Here is a 23141-nt window from a genome sequence, read left to right as displayed (position 1 = left end):
ACTAATGACATTTTAAAGAATAAACTGTATGATACACTGCATAATGCAACATAGTTTTGCTAAGTCTCTCTCTCTCTCTCTCTCTCTCTCTCTCTCTCTCTCTCTCTCTCTCTCTCTCTCTCTCTCTCTCTCTCTCTGGATGTGTATACCTATGTGCACACATACTGCTACTTCCAGGTAGCACCAAGAATGGGGATTGCTCACCACATCTTCATGCTCTTACAGAATTGCTTTCCCACCCCAAGCCGTCACAGAGTCTGGCTTGCTTCTGAAAGGCATGTGAGAGATTCATTGCCATGTCCATATATTTTGGGCCTCGCCCAAGGTATTTCTCAGGAAAACACCCCAGACTGCCCTGGTCTGGAGCCCTCTGTACAAACCGATGTATCCATGTATCGACTCCCTCCCGAAATGAAAGGAAAAGGCTTGACGGCCAGGAGCTCTCCGCACATGCAAAGAATCCCATGTGCCTGTGCAGCAAGTCCCTAACCAAGAGCACTGACTCTGGGGCAGCTTTGTTTCAGGGGGTTTAAGAGATGGGACTGAACCCTGGTGCCTGCTTTCTGCAATGCTACAGCTTTCTGGCTTTCCAAGAGAATCAGTATATGGAGGATATACAGAGTTGGGCCAAGATCTGAAGAGATCCAGGACAGGATATTGTCGCTGGAAATTGGGAAGCAGGATTTGCTGATACGTTTGTCTTTGTATGAGGCCTACACATACTGGAACCTGCTGCTTGGAAATGATGCAGAGTGGCTTTCCCGGACGGACTACAGCATCCGGAGCACCTGCCCACATCAACGGACAACTGCGTAATTCCAGGCTCTGGCCTTCACTGGCTTGCAGGGCCCCGTTCAGTTGCTGTGTTTTGCTTCGCTTCCTTCAAAATCCGCCCAGCCAGACTTGCTCTAATTGTGGATCCTGCACACGTGCACAGCCTTTTGGCCTTGAGGGTCACATCCAGGGGACACTAGGGGCACTCTGTGGGTGCACACGCACTCATGCATGCACACACACACAACCACACACTTTCCCACCAAGCATACAAATCACAGCTTAATTCTTTGCACGCCTATTTATGCATAAGCCCCAGTGCAACACGTTTCACGTATACAAAGTGCCATATTTGGCTTTATTTCCTGTTAAGGAAGGAAGATCCTATTCTCATTTCCGAGCAGGGCTAGGAGAGAGGAGTGGTTTAAATCATGTTATGTTTGAATCTTTTAAAATTGCTTTATAATTCAAAATAAGTTTTTAATTCCCTGCTCTTAAAAACCCTTTACACTTGAAAGGGCAGGGCATTTAAAGTTTAAATGCCTCTAAATTGCTCTTCTTTCCAATCATAGGGTGTTTTACTGCTTAGCCATGAAGAAGCCGCTCCCTCTGGTGATCCTTGTCTCTTTTGCTACTCTTGCTGATCGTGGCAGTCTGAGCAGCGGGGCTGTGGGAAGAAGTGGCCCAGCTGAAGCCCCCCTCGCCCCTGTTCCACTGAGCAGGGCCTCCGACTGTAGCCCCACCACCGTGCTCTGCCGGCACCACTGAAATTGGGATCAGTCGAGTGTGATTCTGCCCCCACTTCACACTGTCCCTACTTAGCATGTGCTGAGAAAGGGAAAGGGACCTAGTCATGTTTTTAGTTTCCCAGAGACAGCAGTAGATAAACAAGTTACTCATCTGTAATCGCTGCTCATTTACACAGTAGGAATGGGTGCTGAGGAAGTTTAGCTCAAGTCCAGCTCTTCTGGCAGAGGAAATGTATTAATCCTGCTCTGTCTGGCATGACGTGCTTTTGAGAGTTTGCTTCACACTGCACATTGCCTTAGTCTGAAACCATGCTTAGGTCTGCTGATCCAACCCAGGTTGAGAATACTGGAAGGTTTGTTTGAAAACATGCAAAACGGGAGTGGCAAATTCTCCACAAAGCCCCCAAACAAACCCAGCTGCAGCCCACATGGAAGGGTACTCTTCCCATAATTCTTTGGGGAAAGCAATGTCAACTGAGGCCGGAGACAAACAGTATCACAATGCTCAGGGCCTCACGGGATTGTGTCATTAAGTGTTCCACAAGGGCCTCATGGAAAGCAAAGTCTATATTAATACAAGGAACTGTGGAAAAGGTAGAATTTCAACATTTATTTTGTATTTTTATCTTGAGATATCTGGTGTACTCTGTAACATAATCATGGAGTATAATGCTGGCATTTTAAAATTATAATTTTCAGTGTTGCAACCATGATGGGATGTAGGGGGAATGGTATTTTTCTGCCATACTTGCCTGTAATGGCTAAAATATTACATTGAAAGGCAATGTTTGTAAAATATTGACATTCTTTGGCTTGTAATTAAAACAATTGGGTCACTGCATTCAACCGTGTTTGGCAAAATTGATGTGCTATATAGAAAATGCCATTGGGCTTTATGGGTTCTAATGCAGTGATTTCACCTATGTCCCCCTCTTCTTCCTTTCTCTCCTTTTATGGAAAAGATACACCTTTGTGCAGCTTTCAGAGCTCTTCCTCCTTCATGCAATGTGTCACCATGAAGATACAAAATTGAGGGTGTTATTCCCTGATCTTCACTTTGAGATCAGCTGAAACAGTTATAACATCTAATATCATCTAGAGGCAGGGATTGTTCTTAAAGATGGCCCCAAGCCATTTCCCTTTAGACCAGCACACTTTTCTTTTGCCACGCTGCCATTTCTGCTCAAGCAGGGATCTCGAGGCGCTACTAAACCAGGCGCAACCTGTGAGTGGAGATGGTGGTGGGGCGTGTGCACTCACCCCGCGCAATGACAGCTCTGTTGTCCTATTTCCCACTCTCCAAAGCAGGGGTGGGCAATTAATTTTCCTATGGGGCCACATGAGAATCTTTGACAGTTGTTAAGGGCCGGACCAATACACTTAGAGCTCTGCTCAATATATCTCTCTATAAAAACAATAAATGAAACATTACAATGATACAATGAAAATGTGGAGCATAGAACAACACTATTTAATGAATATTCACAGAAACATTAACATTACATGAAAAGCAATAAATTCAATTCAATTTAGCAGATCCTTCAAAATAAAAGCAGAGCAGTTGTATTGCTTGCATCTATATTACGATGATATATATTTGCATTGACTTTTAATTTGCCAGTGACCTCATGTGGGCCAGTCAGGGTCAGCCATCGGGCCGGATGTGGCCCGCGGGCCGTACAATGCCCAGGTCTGCTCCAAAGGGTGCACGTGAGTGGTAGCACAGTCTGTCTCCAATTCTGTTTCTGCCTCCTGCATCAATAACATGGCAAATTCCTACTACACACACCCAAGATGATAAGGAACTGTATGATTGCTTTGCATAAACCTTCCTCCCTCCCTCCCTCCCTCCCTCCCTTTCACGGAAGAGAAGGCTTTCAACGACTGCTAGTTCTGAAGGAATTCTGCTTCCTCCAGGATCAGTGCTTATGTCCTTGCTGGGGAACACGGTCGGGAAGGTGTTGCTGCACCCATATTCCCCTTGCGGATCCCTTGCAGGCAGTTCTTTAGCCACCGTGTGAGCAGATTGCTGCACCAGGTGGACCTGGGTCCACACCTTAACTTCAAAAGATGCTCCAAGAGATGCCACCGCATTGATGACCCTTCCCCACACAAACTATCTGGCTACTCTTCAATTATTCTCAGGTTCATTTTGCCAATGAAACATTAGCATGAGGATAAAAAGACGCAAGCATGGTAACTCTTCTGTTCACTTGCCAGAGTCCATGATGCAAATAGCACTTGCTCAGAATTTATAGCAACGATTTCATTTAAGGCCACCATTATAAAGGGAGCCGCAAACATGAGTCTGGGGATCTCACCTGTCACTAACTTGTCGCAAGGACCGTGCAGGAGAAAGGCCTGTATCTGAATCCTACGGGAGCAGAGGGTGTTGCTTTCGGTGGTATGCATGCCTGCAGCACAGTGCTGAGTTCTGCACAAAGAGACCGTTCCAGAGAGTCCTGTAGAAGACCAGTAATGCCTTCTAAAGCTCCATATTTCTGCACAGACTCACACAGAGGCATTCTCAAAGGCTGCCCCTGACCTCTGGAATTCTCTTCTTAAAAGGCAAGTGGGGGGACCAGAGGGCTGGGGCCAACATTGCAAAAACGTTCCACCCGATTTTAGAGTAAAGCTTAGGAGATGTAGTCCAACTTTTCGAATTTGGGCCGCACACTAGCCGAGACCCCACCAAAGGATTGGTGGTCATGGGAAAAGCAGGGAGACCGGGGCTAGATCCATCTGAGGAGCCCCGGAGGGTCAAAGAGGGACCTCAAGTGGGCAGGCTTTGGTCCCAGGACCTGGGTTCTGCAGTCCTGCTTAATGTACAGGCATCACATCCAAGACTGGAGTGCATGGATGAAATTGGGCAGAATGGCCTTTCAACTCGCGGGCCTTTTTGTAAAATGCCTGGAACCATCGAGCTTCTACAGCTGAAAAGAAGGAGCTTCAAGTTGGTCATTCGGTTCGGTCCAGAGGTGCCTTGTGTTTTATTGCAGGAGTTTGTTCAGACAGACAACACGAGTGGAAGCTGGCTTGGTTTTGACTGCAGCCAGATGACATCGGCTTTAATCCTTAGTAGTGCAACTTAATGAGATTATGCAGAGGGCTGCCGCTTTCATCGCTGTTCCATGTTTTACTTAAACGTCGTCTGTTTGGGCTCTCGCTAGAAGCTAATGACATTCTCAGTGTCATTTCTTACTTTGATGAGTCCTTTAAAATGTAAAAGACATTGTTCGTCGCTGACATCTCTAAGCTGCAGGAAGAGTTTTCTCTCCCAGGGATGCTGTTCGTTCTGTTCACTGCCTTGACAGAACACCCTCCGCACTCTGCAGAAGAGCACTTCGCCTTCGCCAAATAATGAACAGCAATTTGCAATATCGGCTCGGTTGTGCACCACGTGAAGGCATATAACATTGCCCATAGGCCCAGTTACTTTTTTTAAAATCCCCCCCAATAATTAATTGCCTCATAAAAAGAGTGCTGATTTCAGAGAATAACTTATCATTATAACATAATGAAAATCTGTCAATAATGGTGGAAGTTTTACCATGAATGTGATTTGTTACATGTGTCCTGTAGCAATTGGTGTGATAAGAGAGGGGGGGGAATTGTTCCTAATCTGAGGAAAGTCAGATATAAATGTGGCAAATAAATAAGTGTTTGGGCACAGACCGGGCCTGTTCAAGATGCCAGTCCTGTGTAAGGAGTATCCCCATGAATAAACTGCCTTCCCCAACCTGGTGCACTTCAAAAATTGTTGATTTCAACTTCCACCAGTCTCAGCTGGACCGGCCTGTGGCAAGGAATGCTGAGTCAGCAATTTGGTGGGCACCAAGTTGTGGATGGACACGATGAAGCCACTGGGATGTGTCCCACACTGTGTAGCGACAGGATGTGTCACTACTGCAACGAGTGCTAGGGGCTCCTGGACCCCCAGAAGTCGGTGAAAAAACTCATTCCCAGAATGGAGCTGGGGCGGGGGTCCTCAAGCAGCTTCACGTACTTGTCTCAGTTCAGAAATGAGCATCACCCTCATTTATGGGGCTGTCTGAGGATCCACCAACTTCTGCTGTGCTAGCAGGGAGTCCCACCAATTCAGGGGAGGCTCAGCGGCAGCAAAAAGTGATACCCCGCTTTTCTGCCCTCTCTCCCTGTGGGATCTGGCTGTTTTTCTTCCATCCCATAATTTGAAGCATCACCATTATTGGCGCCGCATTTCTCTTCTAGCTGCTGAAGAGCAGAGAAATACCTCGATAACATCCAGAAAGGCACGGCATTGCAGCGAGATTAAAGAGCAGAAAGCTCTTGAGGAAACATATTGGAGAACTATATGACCCTAAAATGGCTCATAAACGGCTCTTCCTTTTTATGGATGCTCACCAGGAAAATGTCATCTCGATAGAGAGCTTAGCGGTCCATTGATAAGTGTAGCAGCAATGCGCTATAGATTTTCGCAGAAGCATTAAGGGCCCAAAGGCTTAGCTAACCTGAAATTTATGCTTTGGAACCACCTGGGTGCAGCCGCGGTGGCAGCCGCAAAGGGCCTCTGCTGGATGGTGCTGCTCAGCAAAGCTGAATCCATGGAAGCTTTGCTGTGGGTCAAGCCCCATTTCGTTAGGGGAGGATGTTGCACGAGCAGTACGTAGTCGATGGCGCCTGACGCCAGCCCAAGCAAAGCCTCCTCCGCGTGTGTGAATGAAGCACATTTTCTCATAGTGCCCCATAAAGCATTGGCATAAACCTTACGCCAAAGAGGGCATGCAATAATTCATGCATTTAAGCGGCTCCTACCTAATAAATGTTAAAATGCTGTAACCAAAGGCAGCGACATTTCAGGATGTGCCTAAAATGGGTGTTTGCAGGAGGAAGGAGTGACTGTTCCCAACAGGAAACCCATTTGGTTCACACGCAACGGGCACTTGTTGAACTCCAGCAACTCCACACACACACTGACTGCGTTTTGACAATTTATTTTATTTATTTTTATGTATTTAAAACTTTCATATGCCGTCACCACATGCCTCAGCATCTCGGGACGGCTCACAACGTAGAATTAAAACAATAAAACAGTAAAGCCCTAACCCTGAGAACAGATTGACTGTAGGCTGTTATTAAGCCATGGGAAGTTGCTGAAACATGGGTGATCATGCTGACTAGACCAGCGGTGCTTGCAATCCATGGTTGGTTAACCAGGAACAAGAGCCCATGGTTTGTATTTGGTTGTGAACTGTGGGCTGTTCAACCTGGTTTGTTACTTCGGCTGGGTTCGGAAATCATGACTCAGCAACAATCCACACTCGGTCCTTGATTGTTGGTTATGGCATGGTCTCTGAGAGCAGTCGTGTGTGTGTGTGTGTGTGTGTGTGTGTGTGTGTGTGTGTGTAGTAAGTATACCTGTAATTCATTCATTCCAACTGATAAAAACGTAGCATCTTGCCTTTCTATCTTAATCTTGCATTGGACCTCTGGTTTGTCCTATTCCTCTGTTCGCTTTCTTCATGCTCATCAGTCTTTCCACAAATGGCGCCTGAGCTAGCAAGCTGATCTTCATGTAGGAAAGCTTGCTGCCATCCTTAGATTGCCCTTGGTACTCAGGGAATTCGCTGAACATAAGAACTGCAATGCCAAATAAGCACGGGGCTGGATCTCAATTTAATTGTACTTCCTGGATCCATTGAAATGAATGGAAAATAAATGAGCCACGACTGTCTGAAGAACTTTTGAAAGTAATAGAACTGCTCTAAGTATGACATAATCTGAATCTAACTCTTGATGTTTCCAGAAATTAGAAGTTTAGTAAAAGAGTGATACAACTCCCACTCTACCATTCAAACATTGTTTATATTTATCATTATTGACCCCTGTATACGTTTTTAATAGTTATTCTGCCCAGTGATTCACAAAGCAATTAAAAGGCCCATATAATGTCAAAACCCTTGATAAATGCAATAAACAAATGACATATTCAAAGGATGGAATCAGGGTCCCATTAGAACTGGAAAAGAAATATGAGAACAGCATATGGCAGTATAATTAGCATGATTAGAGAGACACGGGAGAGCAGAGTTTATGCCTTGGGGAACGTCTAGTAGGAAACTTATACTGCTAGTTCACTGCTGAGAAAATGACAAAATTTCACTCATTTTTTTAAAGGGGGCAGAAAAAGAAGGACAAAGAGCATAATTCTGCCCAAGTTAAAAACATTACCGTCCAATGATTTCCATAGGAAAGGCTTAAATGAGTGCTTAACTTTCTCCAGAAATCAGGGAAAAACTCTTTTCTCAGTCTCTACCATGGCCTTCATGCCCGAACCAAACAGTTGTTTGGAAAGGCTCTGCCTATATGGGATTCATGCTAAAGAATGACTAAGTCCAGCTGGCTGCTACTGAGGGAGAGGGGAGGCAGCAGCACCCTCTTCCCATCAGTGTGCTGGGACTGACTCGGTGCTGCAATGAGGACTGGGCTTTGAGGCCAGGGCCCAGCTCCCTGTGCAGCTGGTCCCCCTCAGATGACCACCAGAAATTGGCAGGTGCAGAAGCAAGCCCCATTTTATTCCAGTAGCTATGGTTTTCCCAGTTGCAATGTATGGCTGTGAAAGCTGGACCATAAGGAAGGCTGAGCACCGAAGAATTGAGGCCTTCGAATTGTGGTGCTGGAGGAGAATCCTGCGAGTCCCTTCGACTGCAAGGTGATCAAACCGGTCAGTCCTAGAGGAGATCAACCCTGACTGCTCTTTAGAAGGCCAGATCCTGAAGATGAAACTCAAATACTTGGCCACCTGATGAGAAGGAAGGACTCCCTGGAGAAGAGCCTGATGCTGGGAACAATAGATGGCAAAAGAAGGGGTAGGCAGAAATTGAGGCGGCCAGATGGAGTCACTGAAGCAGTCGGCGTGAAACTAAGTGGACTCCGGGGGATGGTGGAGGACAGGGAGGCCTGGAGGAATGTTGTTCATGGGGTCGCAATGGGTCGGACACGACTTTGCGACTAAACAAAAAAGTCTGGTGGTTTAAGCAAGTTTGAATGCAAACTACATTTGCATGTGCCAAGTAAAGCACATTGGGGAAAGAAATGCCAACTTCAAGCAAGAGGCTGTTGGGATCTGAGCGAGCAACAACTGTCCAAGAAAAGGATCTTGGGGTGAGGGCAGGCTGCTCAATGAAAGTGCGGGGTCAGGGCGCACTGCTGTGAGAAAGGCAGTCTCTGTGTTGGGCATAATTAGGAAAGGAATTGAAAACAAAGCTACCAAGATAAGACCCTACTGCCCTAAAGCAAATCATATGACAACCTTTTCCTCTTTCTGTGCTTTTCCTGAATTTTTCATAAATCTTTTACCCTGTTTCCACCATAACCCAGATTGTGGACTTTGGGGATGAAATGGGGGATTCTGGCCATGCCTCACTGTGGCAACCCCTGGGGGGACATGCTGTGCTGAATGCAGCCTGCAACCCAGCTATGTTCCCAAAGGACGCAGGTGGGCTGCAAAGGACCTCGGGGATTCTTACTCAGCTCTTCCCAAGGGACGGCGAGTGCTTGTGGGCTGGAGGGCTGTGGTTTGTTTTCCTCCCAGGGACCATTGGGCCCTGCTGAGCCAGTCTGTGTGCCCTCAGGTGGGATTCCCCACAGGTGCCAGGTCACCACAAACTGATGTGCAGACAACTGCAGATGAACAGATAGCTAAGTGGTTGGAAAGTTGGACTGGGACTCAGCAGATCCAGGTTCTAGTCCCGGCTTGGCCATGCAGCTCACTGGGTGGTTTTCAACCAGTTACTGCCTCTCCGGCTGACCTACCTCACAAGGCTGTTGTGGGGATACAATGGAGAAAGTGGGGCTGTGTCAGTTGGCCTGGGTTCCTTGCAAGAGAGAAAAGGCTGGATATAAATGCAGGGCAGAAGAAGAGGAGAGGGAGGCGTTTTCTCCGCAGATGTCATGACAAAAATGCAGTCCCACTTGGCTGCACGTCGGCAGCTGGTCCAAGCATCCTTGTGGTGTGACAAAAGGAATCTGAGCTGGTTTCTTTTCCCTTTTCTTCCTGACCTCTTCCCCCTTTTTTCTTGGGACGCCTAGTTGTAAGCATTGTGGCAGGGGACTGTCTGTTCCCCGTTCTCAGAATTTTTGCGTACTCCAGCACTCTTCTGCACTCTGGACATGAGAATGCTTCTGATCGGCTGAGGCGCTCCTTCCCCGTGACTGTTCTTAAACAGAGGGCAGAAACCAAGGCTGCACGAAGGGTGGGCAAGTGTCAGTGCTGAATGGCAGGGTGTTCGATTCTGTGCACGTGTCTTTCGGTGCCGACTGCCGCTCTCACTTGCATGGCAGGTAAGGAGTGGCAAAGCATCACCCTGGCTTTGGGTTTGTGCACGCCAGGCATCCTCAGGTCCCAGCACAGAGCACCAGGTTGCTCTCTTCTCCTTGCCAAAAGTGGGGGGGTGATCTGGTCCAGGATGCTCACGGCAACTATCACAGTCAAGGAAGAGACTGAGACCTGGTTCACACAATATGACAAGCCAGAGTACTGAATCATGAATTGTTTGTTAACCCAAGGTTTATTAACTATGAACAACCTGGAGTTTGCCACCCAACAACAGATGATGGGTTCCCTTCCCACATTTAAAAAAATGTGGTCTATTCAATACCACTGGATCCACACAACACAACAACCCAAAATTCAGTAACAATCCATGATTCAAGAACAACCCACACTTAACCTGTACTCTGACTTTGCATGTGGTGGGAACCCAGCCTTTGAGAGAAGTGGAGACAAAATAGTGGTCCACTGAAGGTCTTTTGTAACAACTTCTTCCTTCTATGGAAAGAAGGGAACAAAACAAAGGGAGAAGCAACAGCCACCAACAAGGCTGTTGAAGTCTACTTAGGTAGGATGCTTTAGATCCTGGATAGTGATACTTTGGGAATACAACATAACCCATCCATTGGCCATCATCTGGAAAAGCCGCTTGTCAATTACAATTCAATTGCATTGAGTTGGGCTCCTTTCCACGATCCTGACACAGATGAGCTGAAAGATGTCAGATGGCACCTGGGAGGGTGGTCTCCATCTTGCACCTTCCACAAGGCAGGTGGCAGGTACAGGGTAGTGTGGGATCCAGATTCAGGTAACAGGTGGAGCTAGTGCTGTGTTTTCTAGCTTATTTTCAATTCATTTTTGAGCTTAATCACGATGAGGTGGCCAGAGTTACTGCTTTCTTTCTATTATATCATTGCAATGCAAACCCTTCTAAATAACCTACAGACATTTTGGACTACAATTTCTACCATGCCCAACTATTGGTCACTTGCTGAGGCTAATAGAAGTTGCAGACCAAAGCATCTGGAGGTCACCAAACTGGGGAAGGCTATACTAGAACAACACCATCATCATTTAAGGAAGTGACATATGGTTTGCAATGTTACATGTAGAGAAACTCTGGGAGTCCTAAAAAAATTAAGGATACATTTGGATGGGAAACATCCCTCCTCTGCTTTCCACGCAGATGATGTGTCTGGAGCAGGGCAATAACCACAGAGCGTGTGTCCCTTTGAATTTGCCCGTGGGCCACGGCTTGTATCCAGTGTCTGCACCACAGAGTTCACTGGTGTGGCTTTCTCACCAGCTGGAAAGACTGTGCAGAACACATTTTTCCTAAATGTATGTTGTTTTTATTTTGTAGCGTTTAAATCTGTATTATTTACAACTGATCTTAGATCGTACAAGTGATCACATTCAGAATTTAAGCTCTGGCAACACTAAAGATGAAGGAGTTAACATGTTTGCAAACTAGATATCTGAAGTCATTAAAAAAGAAAAGGGAAATGGCTATAAAAACAGGGTTATCTTCAGTTATAAGGTACCATAGCCCACTGTGGCAAGTGGCCGTGACTTCCGCTGTGAAGTCTTCTTCTCTTGGGTACTGACACGAAGGTGCTTGGGGTCAGGGGCACAAGCAACAGAGTTCCAGTTTAAGTAGAGAAAGTTTAGCAGTTCAGTTATGGACAAGAAAGGCTCTCCTGCAGATGTTTGGCACCAGTCATGGGCTCCACTTCTCATCTCTTTCACTGACTCCTTCCTCCTCCTCTGGGAATGCCGAGTCCTTCTGTTTTTTTAGATGCTTAATCCCTGTAAATATGAAGAACATCTTTGAGACCACACACACACACACACACACAGAGCAACACATCGCAAATCTCGTCTGACATGTTGCAGGAAGAAATCAATCAATGCCAGGCTTGTTGTTCTTGTGCATGAGCACGGCTATTTTTATTGAATGCAAATAACCGAGTTTCCACCGTGTGGAGAAAGGAAGGGCCAAACTGGGTGTGAAGTCAGAGATGCCTAGATGCATGTCCCAACCTCATTTTCAGGAGTGTCAGACACTTTCCATCCTGGCTCAGATTCCATTTTGGAGGTGTTCTTGGGGGCCACATCTGAGGGGTGGGGGATGCCAGAGAGCCAAAGGGACAGAGCCAAAAGGCAAAAGTACCCACGTATTTTAACAAGGTTCTTACAAGCAGGAGCTAAGCCTGAATGCGTGTGAGTGGGTGGGCAGGCATGGGCACAGAAAGCAGCCATAATCTGGGGCCAGTGTGGAGGCTTGCCATGGAACTGGGGCCAGCAGAGCCTGGCCCTTCCTTCCGTGCCAGTTGCCCAGCACAAACCACCACTCCCACCCCAGAGCAGCTGTGATCCGGGTGGCCACTTTTAGAAACAGCAACAAGGAAAGACACAGGGAATTGCATTCAGGTATCTATAATGTCACACCCAGTTTGGTCCCGAGCTGGCCAACAGCTGGCTAGGGGGGGAAACTGGTCTGGTTTCCTCCCATGCCTTTCACAGAAACTGCAGCCTCAGCTCCAATTCAAGCATAATGAGACCTAAAGCATGGTAAGCTGGAAAGATAGCTCCACACCACACACTTGATCCATGATGCAAAGCCATTCGGAGAATCATTCTGAACAAGGGAAGCACACAAGCCGAGTTTTCTGCTTAGCCTTCCCCAGTCTTGTGCCTTCCAGACATGTTTGGACTGCAACACCCAGAATTCCCAGTCAATGCCACTGCTGCATGGGAATTCTGGGAGTTGTGGTCCATATGCCTCTGAAGGCCACCAAGTTAGGGAAGGGTCATTTAGACCATTTGTCATGCACTCCTAGGCATGACTGCTCAGAAGTAAAAGTTCTAGGGGACATTCTTCGTATAGTCTTGACCTGCATCCTTCCTTGCCCTTTTCAGTCCTTGATTCCCGCACACCTCCATTCCATAGAAACGGATTTCTATCCCATCTCGTAGTACATGGATATTATCAGGCAATGATCCCTGAAGTGAGCTTTGTACCTGGTGAATAATGGCTAATAAAACCTGATGCTTCTCTTTAAAGGTTTATTTGGGTTACATGATATTACCCTACTCATGCTTCCCCCCCCCCCCCCACACATCCCTGAACTATCATACAACATGGCCTGAGGCCTCTTGCTGCAAGGATCTTCTCTTCGGTTTATGCCCTTTGTCTGTTCATGCTCTGCTACACCTTTTGTGTTCAGCTCAGCTTGCACCTCTCATTACCGAGTTGCGGCCTCCATGTGCAGATTGGAATTCTGCTTGGAATGCCTGCTTTTGTCTACCGGTGTTTCTCTTCTTTTGCCATCTGTCCTAAGGCAATGCTCAGCCATTCTCTGCACAATGTAGCAGTGATTTCCCTGGGTCGCTATTTCCTTCTTCTCCATAACAATCAGACCGTACCCTGAGGTTCACCTGCTTCAGAATTACCCTGCTCCACATTCTCCCACGGCAACATAGGAGAAAATGTGCATAAATATTCGAGACCGAATTTGCCTCACTTCTAAAGTTTGCTGGTTCTTTCCTTCCCCTTCTCTCAAAGGCTCAGATTTCACTGCAGGTAATTTAATTCAATTAATGTTGATGAAGAAAGCCTGAATGCAAGCCATTTTCAGTAAGTATGCTCTAATACGCTTTCAACGGTTAATGCATTTTAGATTAAATCACAGCCTCAGAGCTTATTTCCAGATTCAGGATAAATTATCTGTGCAAATGAGGCAAACTTCTTGACATTTTTCCAGTCACATCATGAAATCTCCAGTGGGGAAAGTAAAACTTGACATCTGGTTTGATCCATCCCACCAAAATGGAAAAAAATTGAAAGTGTGTAGGTGTTCAGTAATGCGCCTCAGCCTTGTTAAGCGCATGTGGGATGTTCAGGAGGCGCATTTGGTTTAATGCAAGTCCAAGTCATCCCAATCAATGCAATTAATCAAAAGCCTTGTTGATGTTGACCAAAGCACACAATGAACTCATTGTGATGTGCAGATGAAGCGATCAAGTGCCAGCTTCGAACATCATCTGTGACTCCATATGGATGGCAGATGACATATGAAGGGACTCAGGTGGTGTTTGGAGGAACGTCTGGATGAGTCCTAGACTGGGAATTCCTGGTGCCATCTCCACCCCATGGGTCACTGGCGATTCCCTCTGGTAGTCGGTGGGAAAGCGCATTCCAAGCCTTGCTCCACGCTTGGCTCTGAGCTAATCAGGCACTCTCAGACTGTTTCCTGAGTCCCCGTTGTGCAAGTGAGCAGGAGAAGGACACCCCTTGCACACTGTTTGCCAGGCTTAGTTCCTGGAGGGCATTCGCGCCAACGCTTGGCACTCTCGGAGCCAGGCTGCATCTGGGGCTGCCAGAAAGCAGGGAAGAGCCCAGGAAACCAAGCCAAGCGGAGATGGATTCCCACCCTCGGCATCCCTGGCCTCAACCCTTCCTCCTCATAAGAAGAGGAAATGCATGGCCAAAAGGGCCATCTAGGGGTGCAGCTCCATTGCCCCGGCCTAGATGGACATACGCCTTTGAACCTGGAGGCTTCTGTGCACACAGTGGCTGGAACAAGGCATGGTGCTTGCACTCTCTGCTGCCCTGCACATCACCCCATGCATTTTATCTAGATGGCCATTTCTGGCTATCCAGCTAAAGGGCCAGGGAAAGGGGATGGAAGGGGGCTGGGCTCCCAGAAGAACTGCCATAGGCGGATGGCCCCAGCCTCCTCCACTCTGCCAACACACCCCCTTTCCCCCTGCAAGGTAAGTTTCTGCTGTTGGACAGGCAGCCGGCAGAGGAGATCAGAGGAGCTTGGTGCTTGGACCTTGAAGACCCTCCTGGCCCCTGATGATGTTGGGAGCCCTCAGGATTGCACTCTGAGGCTCCATACTCTTCCCGCTTTCCATTGAATGACTGTGCTGCTCCAAATTTGGAGGACTGAGGGAAGCTGCACCGGATGGCACTCTAGGCCAGTTAATGGGATCCTGTGAAATATAAATAGATAGGCATCTTTGAAGCTGAGCCCATGGGACAAGGGAAACACACTGAAGATTAACCTAGTTTGAACTGTTCATAATACACCTGGTATCCACTAGCTATTCCTGGTGAACATTTTTAAAACCTCAGTCCATTGTTTCAGAAATATGAGGGGAGTCCTCCCCACCACAAGAATTCTTGAAAATGCAACTTCCAGTTAAAGCAGGTGATTTTGGCTTCCAGGATTTTGCTTTATATTGTCATATTTACTTGTTGACTTTTCCTAAATCAAAAGGAAAATCTAACTTGGATTAGATTTTCCATATTGGCCAGTTTTGGCATCCTCCTGCCTGGATCCTGTCTCCAAATGGATGGCATCAGGTTCTTGACACATGAGAAGAGATGGAGTTCTCTCACAGTTGGAGTAATAATGTCACATCGCTTACATTTTGATTCATTTTCTCACACTAAACTCACTCCATTGTATCAATGCCTTATTCAGTGAGACTCTTGTTCCATGTCTACTAGACTTCACAACATCTCTTTCATGAGATTTTCTGTAAGTCAGCTAATTACTGGAGGTATAACACTACTAATGCATCTTTTCACCATCTGCTTTACCAATGCCCGATATTTGCCTCTTTGTGGGAGGGGGTGATTATCCAGATAAATTCTGTATTTGAACATTCTTTAACATTTACTGAAGTACATGCCCTTCTGCATTTTCTACCTGCTTCCTGGATATTAAGGCCTGGTCTTATGGATTTCCTGAGCTCTTTTCATAGCTAACAATGGAAGGATGAATGTTCACCTCCTGCAATGCAATAGACTGAAGACCAAGAAACATTTTCAACATTTGAACAGGTGCTATAGAGATGCCACTTGCGACTGGGCAGATACGTGGATATTTAGTCTGCCTTTATGCAAGTATATATATATATATATTGAGAAAAAGCATGATTTAATATTTTTATTGTTATTGCTATGGACTGTCTTTGTGTCCCATTCAGGCTGAGCATAGGGCAAGCACCCGTACTGCCTCCCTCTGCACAGCACCAATCTCAGGGAACCTTCCAGGATGTTAAGGAGGGCCTGTGGTTGGATGGTGGGCAACCTGTGCACTCATCTGGATAGAACCATAAACTACAGTTCATCACTATGCAATGAGCCCAGGCGCACCCTAAGCCTACCCTCTCCTCTCCTCTCCTCTCCTCCCTCCCACCCTTCCTGCAGCAAGGAAATCAGATTTTGTTTCCATTCTTGGCAACTGCAGTTTGTTGTTTTGTATAACTGCTATTTGTCTTAAACATGATTTAATGAAACAAACCAATTTCAAACCTTGGGTTTTGGAGCTGCCTTACTCTGGTAAACCATCATCAAGTTTGACTACATTTCAAAGTTTGGACAGAATGCTAAATTGTGGTTAACTGAAAAAGGAGGCCCACGCTTCTCAGCTGCTCAAGGGTGCATTGGAGGGGAGGGGAGTGCACAAGCTTGAGCCTTGTCTAAGCTTCTTCCATAGAATAAGCCCCCTTCAGCTCCATGGAGGAAAAAAGAAATAATGAATCGCCGCGAACAGTTTTTCTCACCATTTGACCACTGCCTTCCCCCTCCACCCCAATTCTCCTGCCTCCCTTCCGAACTACAGATAGGGAGTTACAATCCCAGCAAAGTCAAGAGGCCCGTTGTCCTCACCGTGGCTGCCCCTCAAGCACGTGGGCAAGAAAAGGCAGGGCTCCAGATGCTTGTAGCTTCCCAAATGATTCCTGCAACCCACCCTGCTTCACTTCCCTTTCTCTTCCTCACACAGAAAAGTTGCAAACAGAGCAATGCTCCCCACTCCGCCTGGGGAGCAGGATTTCCCCCGCACAGTGATGCCTCTCCCCGTAGAGGAAGCCGCTTGTCTTGGAGCAGGAAGGCTGGGCTGGCTGCTCCTCTTCCAGACGGCTCCAAACTTGTCAGGGGCTGGGGCCTTCCTAGCTCCAGGCAAGCCCCGCTCTACCCCAGTGTGGTTCTGCAGTTCCCTGCCTAGCCCTCAGCTGGTCAGAACCCTTCAGCTGGAAGAGCGGGAGGACTTTGGTTTCTGTTTCAGAGGCTCTCAGCTTCTCCCACTCTGTGTTACAGAGCGAAAGGGACAGCCTTGCTTCTGTCTGGACTTCCCAAGCCCAGCAGCTCTGCACGGGACCCCGTCTATGTCCACTTCCGAGAGGTCCCACAAGCCTTTTCACCCGTCCCATCCAGCAACTCGAGAGCCGCAAAACTGCTTTGGGGTAGGAGGCTGGATAATGGCTGGGGCCATGGCCCCGTCCCTGCTGGGGCAGGTCCAGCAGCCCGACGTCGGCCCGTTGTTCTTTATGGGCGGTGGGGGTCGGGATTCACGCACACGTGGGCAAGTGGGCCGCTCGCCCACCTCCCCGTCCCGTCTGCCAGGCTGACACTAGGAAGGGCAGGCCGGCAACCTCGCCTGTGTGGGGAGGGGAGAACCCTGCCGCCCGCCATGCGCGTGTGTGCTTCCAGGCTTGCATACGCCTGGTTATAAACATAATAATACCCCCCCCCCCCCAAATCAGCACACAACTGGAGTGCAGAGCCATTTTAAAAAGAGGCGGCCAACCAGGAACAGTCCCTCCGGTGCGCAGCTTGGGAAGCTGGCAAGAGTGCTGGCCACACTTCACTGGTGCCTCCCTTGTCCCTTGGCTTCCCCACCATCAGAGCCATTGCTGAACTCAGGCAACAGAACGATCACCCCACGGGTTCTTAGGGGGTTTGTTCGGGGGTGAAATCCTGGCCACCATGAATACAGCAGGCTGGGCTTGAATGGTACAACCACCCACAGTGTCCAGTCACCCATCATGAGATCTCCTGTTGTCTGAATTGGGTCGTCGCTAACGCTAGTTGTTGGCTCTCTTTTCACATGGAGTTGTGGATGGGACAGTTTGCTGCCTATTGAAAATTTGGGAAGGAGTTTGGCTTTTCTCTTTGCACAATGAGACCGCACCTTCTGGTCCTCCCTACACTAGTTAAATATACTCCAGAGATCTCCCACCCTCAAAACAGATTTGGAAACGGCAGGGGGAGGCCAGGAGGAATGTATTTCCCTGGTGCCTATTATGCTGGTGGTTGGATACCACTGAATGCTTACGATGAAAAAAGAAGTAAAGTGATTATTCTAAAAAATGCATTATGCCAAATGCAGCAGAACAAGGTTATGAAAAACGAGCTGAAATCTGAGAAGGCAGAATTGCTACGAAAGAATGGAATATCATTTGCTGGTGAGTGGGGAGAGAGAGAAATGCAGGTAGCATTCACAGTTTTTGGTATTCTTTTTTTAAAAGGCACCAGTGGAATAATGTGATATAAAAAGATAAGGCAGACAAACCTCAGAAATCATCCCATGAGTGTAGTAAAGCAACCCTCTGCCTTTCTTACCATGCCGCCAAAAATAACAAATATCATTGTTCTCTTTTATTACTCCCTCTAAAGCATCCTTCCAGAAGATATATTTGTAGAGCCACTTGCAATAAACAACCATGTCAAAAATAAATGTACAGAGCAAACATAAATAAAATGAGAATAATTCCTTCCCTTGGTGGAAAACCAAATATTTATCTCAGCACATGCTTCAATCTCTGCCTGGATGGAGGATTGGAATTGAATGTGTTTGGCTTTGCTACATTTGTACTCGGCAGCCACAGGCCTTGTCCAAATTAATACCCACGTGGCCAGAGAGAGGGCTTTGCCATGGAAGCGTTGCCCCAGGACACAGTGGAAGAAAGCAGGGCTTGGATCTGCTGAGGGGTTTCTGCTGTCAGAAGCTGAGTACTATACTGCGTAGGGAAGCGTCAGCAGGTAGCCGGGCTCCGCACTGATTTATCCCTTGTTCACGCCATGAAGTGCAGAGTTGCAGGAATCTGCCAAAGTGTATCTTAACTTCGGCATGAGGCCAGCCATCCCATTGGCAGCGAATTTCCATTCACTGGTTCCAGGCTCCAGCTGTTCAATATTCAAAGAACTCTGAAGAAAGATCCATCTGTCAGCAAAGGTTTGGGTGCAAGCATTCGGGGGGCGGGGGGGGGGGAGCCAATGTTTTTCATCTAACCCCCAAGTCAATAACTGCTTAAGGATTTTATTATATTTGGGCAGCAAGAAATTATCTAAAGGTTGGACTGGTGGGTGGGTGGATGCATGGATGAGGCAAGCTCAGGACCTTGTCTGCAAGCTGCAACCCTGCATGAACTGACCTAGCATATGGGCCGGGTCTAACTGCTCCCTCCTGGCCACAGTTCTTTCTGTGCTGTGGCTGCGCTGAGCAAGGTGATGCAACAAGCAGCTCACACTCAGCCCTCAGCATCTCGAGGCAGGGCTGGAAAAGTCCTACCGGCAACCATGACGAGCTGCTGCTGCCAGTCAGTGCTGACCATACTGGGCTGGAGGGACCGAGGGTCTGGCAACTGTTGGGAGGCTTTCTCGGTTGCTACCTCTCTTCTGCAGCTTGTGGCACCTGGCGGCATGCTCTTGTCCAGCCACTCACCTGCACCGCTGCCCCTGCTGGGATTTCCCGCATACAAGCAGGGGCGCCTGTATGCCACAGTGCACCATGTTTTTCTAAAAGCTGGGAGGCAGGATTTGCCCTTGATTCCAACAAAGACCCGGTCAAACAGACCTGCTCCTCTGCAGGAGTAACCTTGCAGCCAAGCTTTGCTGAAATCCCAGGGGCTGCATGGTCAGGGGTATATTTTAGGGAGCAGCATGTCGGGAAGGATAGCTCAGCTTTTCCTTCCCATGTGGAAGTTAGGCTTTGTGAAACGGGCAGCAACAGAAGCCCTCTTTTAAAAGCGGAATGGCTATGTGGTGATGGGCACGGCAGCCCTGCATCCTACTCTAAGGGGCCCGGCGTCTATTTGAATCACTGCCTGCTGCGAGTCCATTTCCAGGTGAAAAGCATGAAGAGGCCAAAGCAGGCACTTGACTTGCCCGTCAACAGCATCTGGGCAGCAGACTGGGCAAGGCCGGGCACGCAGGTCACACCGACACAGCGAGGACGCATTGCGACAGTTGTCCTTCATGTGCACTGGTGCTTGCAAATGTGTCCATGCACGTTTTGAGTGGACCAGCGTCGCCTTCTCCCGGTGATGTGCTTCCTCTCCGTGGTGGAGCATGGATGGCCACCGCGGAGGCACAGCCAGGGCAGGGATGCCCTGGCTTGGATGGGGAGGCGTGTGAGGGCCAGAGGTCTCTCACGCATGACTTAAAATGGCACTGAACCCTGATAGCCCTTCCAATGATCTCTTCATGCATGTGACAGACCAGATGCAAGCCCTGCTCATCTTTGATATTTGAAATGAAATGCAAATTGGACCTTCACTCCTCCAATAGATTTCTTTCAGATGGGCAACATTTGCCTTAGCTGGCGAGGAAGCTCTGGGCAAACTAGTGGTGCGGAAGTCAATCTGCCCCCCGGGCCCCCTTGATCGCCTCCTCTCCCCCAGAATGCACTCCATTGCTGCAGAGGTGGGAACCAGCCCTGTAAAGAGGCCTCAGAACCACGAGGGGGAGCACAATCACTGGAGAACGAGTGCTTCAAAACTGAGATCAGGAAACCATTTTAGCAGAGGTTGGTTGTTGTCATACCAATAGCAAAAAACGTAATTTGGACGCATTCCTGTCCAAGCATCCAGATTTAACAGAACATCCTATTGATTTATTCCCTGCCTTCTCTCCCTCCCAGTTTCACCCACACAACAGCCCTATGAGGAACCAGCCCAAAGTCAACCAGGAAGCTACATGGCCAAGTGGGGACCAGAGCCTGAATCTCCCAAGGCCCAGTCCAGCACTCCAACTGCTAGGAGACACAGCCTCTCAGTAACGCATATTTATTTTACAGATGATGATTGGAGCAGAGCGTGTGAATAGCCTCTTTGCCCTGGGTGCTCCCACATGGAAGGCCAAAGCAGTGCAATGGCTGTATGTGTATCTTTTTGTGTCTGTGACTCTACATATTTTAGATATTCCTTTTATATATCTCATAAGTAATGTCTGAATCCAAAATATTTCCTTTATACTAATAAAACAGGAACAACTTTTCAGTTTATGACTTGTATCAACTTCTTCATTAAATCTCTGGCAAGTCTTCGAGTCTATCTTTATTCTTCCATCATTTTATTTCACTTGACTTGGTTCATGTATGACTTGGGCTCACCACTAGCTCTTTTTAAAAACGTATTGTATGAAATGCTGCTTTATAATTATATTGATTATGTCAGCTCAACATATAATGGTTTGGACTTGAGGGCAATATCTCCAATATTTCCTCAAGCAATTGTTTTGAATGCTTTATGCCTCTACACGTTTTTCTTGTTAACCCACTGTCTCTGCTTTTGCTTTCATTGGAGAACTGAGATCCAAGTACTACATGAAGAGCATCACTTTTTCTGCTTTTCCAGTACATGTCCTCTAGGTGGCAGTGCAGCACAGTAGTGCAAATACAAAAGTAGAAAAGGCATTCACTTTTCACTTTCAGAAATAATATCCCATTTTCCCTGTTCTAAGAAATCCTCTCCAAAAGTGCTCTTCAAAAACAAAAGCAGAAGTGGAGGTTTATATTATTGTCTGAAGAATCTATAAACAACCATGAGTTGGGAATGATGAGCACATAATGTTTGCTTTGGGTAAAAAGGAGCTATTGCTAAAAATGATTAATTGCCATCCCTGCACTCTAGATTCAGGAAGATATTAACCTCAGGACTGAAGCAACCTTGGCTTCCTAAGTGGATCCTTTTGTTATGTGTTGACTCAGCTGAGCTGACCCCAATTATTTCCTGGTCAGACAGAAGATAAATATTTCAGATTGTGCCACCATGCCAGAGCGTCTGGTAGCAAGATGTTCTTTTTCTCCTGTTTTGCTCTCTGAACAGTAGAAATGGGGTATCACAGAGAAACAGGATGGCATCAAACTCATTTCCATTTGCAGAGCAGGATGTCATGAGGATGCCCACCAATGCCGTGGAGGATGACAGAAAACATGTGAGTGAATAGCAATCTCTCACGTGCGTGCGTGCGCGCGCGCGCGCGCACACACACACACACATCTGCCTGATCTAAACTACATTTGAGACACCCCTTGCAAAGCCACCCCTAAAGGGTTAACCGAGAGACTCCTGATGCAGCAGGAGGCAAGCTTCACCTCTTCACCCGCTTTCCTGCTACTTCCCATTTCCGTTATGTGTTTCCCAGCAGCAGAGCAGCAGGTCATTGGCCTGAAGTGAACGTGGAGGGCAAGGATTTTTCTACTCCCTTGGAAAAGGATTTTGGACAAGCAGAGTTCTGTTTTATAACTGTGGGAGACCCCCCCCCCCACCAATTCTGTGGTTGTGATGCTGGCTGAGCTTCTTGCCTATCCCTCAGCAGTCTCACTACTCTCTGCTCCTCTTCAGGCAGCAGCTGCTTGAAGCACGGCAGCTTTCTGGGGAGCATCTTACCTGGCTCGTGTTTTCACCTGGCATACCTTGGTGTGCTGCTGCGCCTGTTGTCTGAAGGTGACATCTCCAATATTGTCTAATGCAGCCACCCTGAAGCTGGTGCCTCTCCCTACTGCTACTCCAAAAGGAGTTAAAGATGTATCTCTTCCTTCCCAGAGTATATCCCAGATTAGTTTTAGTCTTGTTTTGAGTCAATATTCCGATTATTGCTAGTTTTAATCTCTTGTAAACCACTCAAAGCCTTTGAGAATGGGGCGGTATATAAAAATTGAGATGAATATTCTGGCATCCAGCCCCAGCCAGCACAGCCAATGAGCAGAGATGGGGGGAACTGTAAATGAAAACTTCTGGGGGATGTCAGATTAGGAGAAGATGCTGCAGCACAATGTACTGGCAAACCACCCAAAACAGCTAGCCTGGAACTGGGAAAATGACAGGGATGGCACAGATCACTGGGAAGGAGCTGTCCCCGGGCTGATTTCTCACAAGGAGACGTGGGCCAGTGAGGTCAGGGAAGCTGGAACATCTAGAACTGGTGCACTGTGCCTCTGGGTGGGGGGAAGTGGAACTGGGGGTCCCCTGCTCCATACCACCAATGCCTCTGTTGCCTCTTCCTCCTCCTCCCCATTGCTGGGCAGCAAAAGCAGTGGAGTGAAGGCAGCAGCTGCTCCGGCACCTGCCAATGCTTTGCATCGGGATGCTTGGTGCCTGCGTGAAGCATCGGCCCCTGGCCGGTGCTTGCCTGTGCTCAGTCCCGCTGCGGAGAATGAGGGGAGCTTTGGGCAACCACTAGAAATTCCGGAGGGGTTTTGTGTGACCCCACCTGGCTTGGTGCT

At 47.7% G+C, this 23141-nt stretch overlaps 1 protein-coding gene across 1 annotated transcript in view; it reads right to left on the bottom strand.

Moving 5' to 3' along the window:
• Positions 1–11539: 11539 nt before the first annotated feature.
• The window catches only part of PPP1R1C (protein phosphatase 1 regulatory inhibitor subunit 1C), a 41583-nt gene continuing 29981 nt past the window's right edge, over positions 11540–23141 (bottom strand). Inside the window, exon 5 of the mRNA XM_044427134.1 lies at positions 11540–11643. Within this exon, the coding sequence (XP_044283069.1) occupies positions 11555–11643 (89 nt within the window). The 3' untranslated portion in view covers positions 11540–11554. The remainder of the gene's footprint in view (positions 11644–23141) is intronic.

This window comes from Varanus komodoensis, unplaced genomic scaffold (assembly GCF_004798865.1).
Source record: "Varanus komodoensis strain SLA01 unplaced genomic scaffold, ASM479886v1 scaffold18_1, whole genome shotgun sequence".
Lineage (NCBI taxonomy): Eukaryota > Metazoa > Chordata > Lepidosauria > Squamata > Varanidae > Varanus > Varanus komodoensis.
This window is presented reverse-complemented; position numbering and strand designations above follow the sequence as displayed.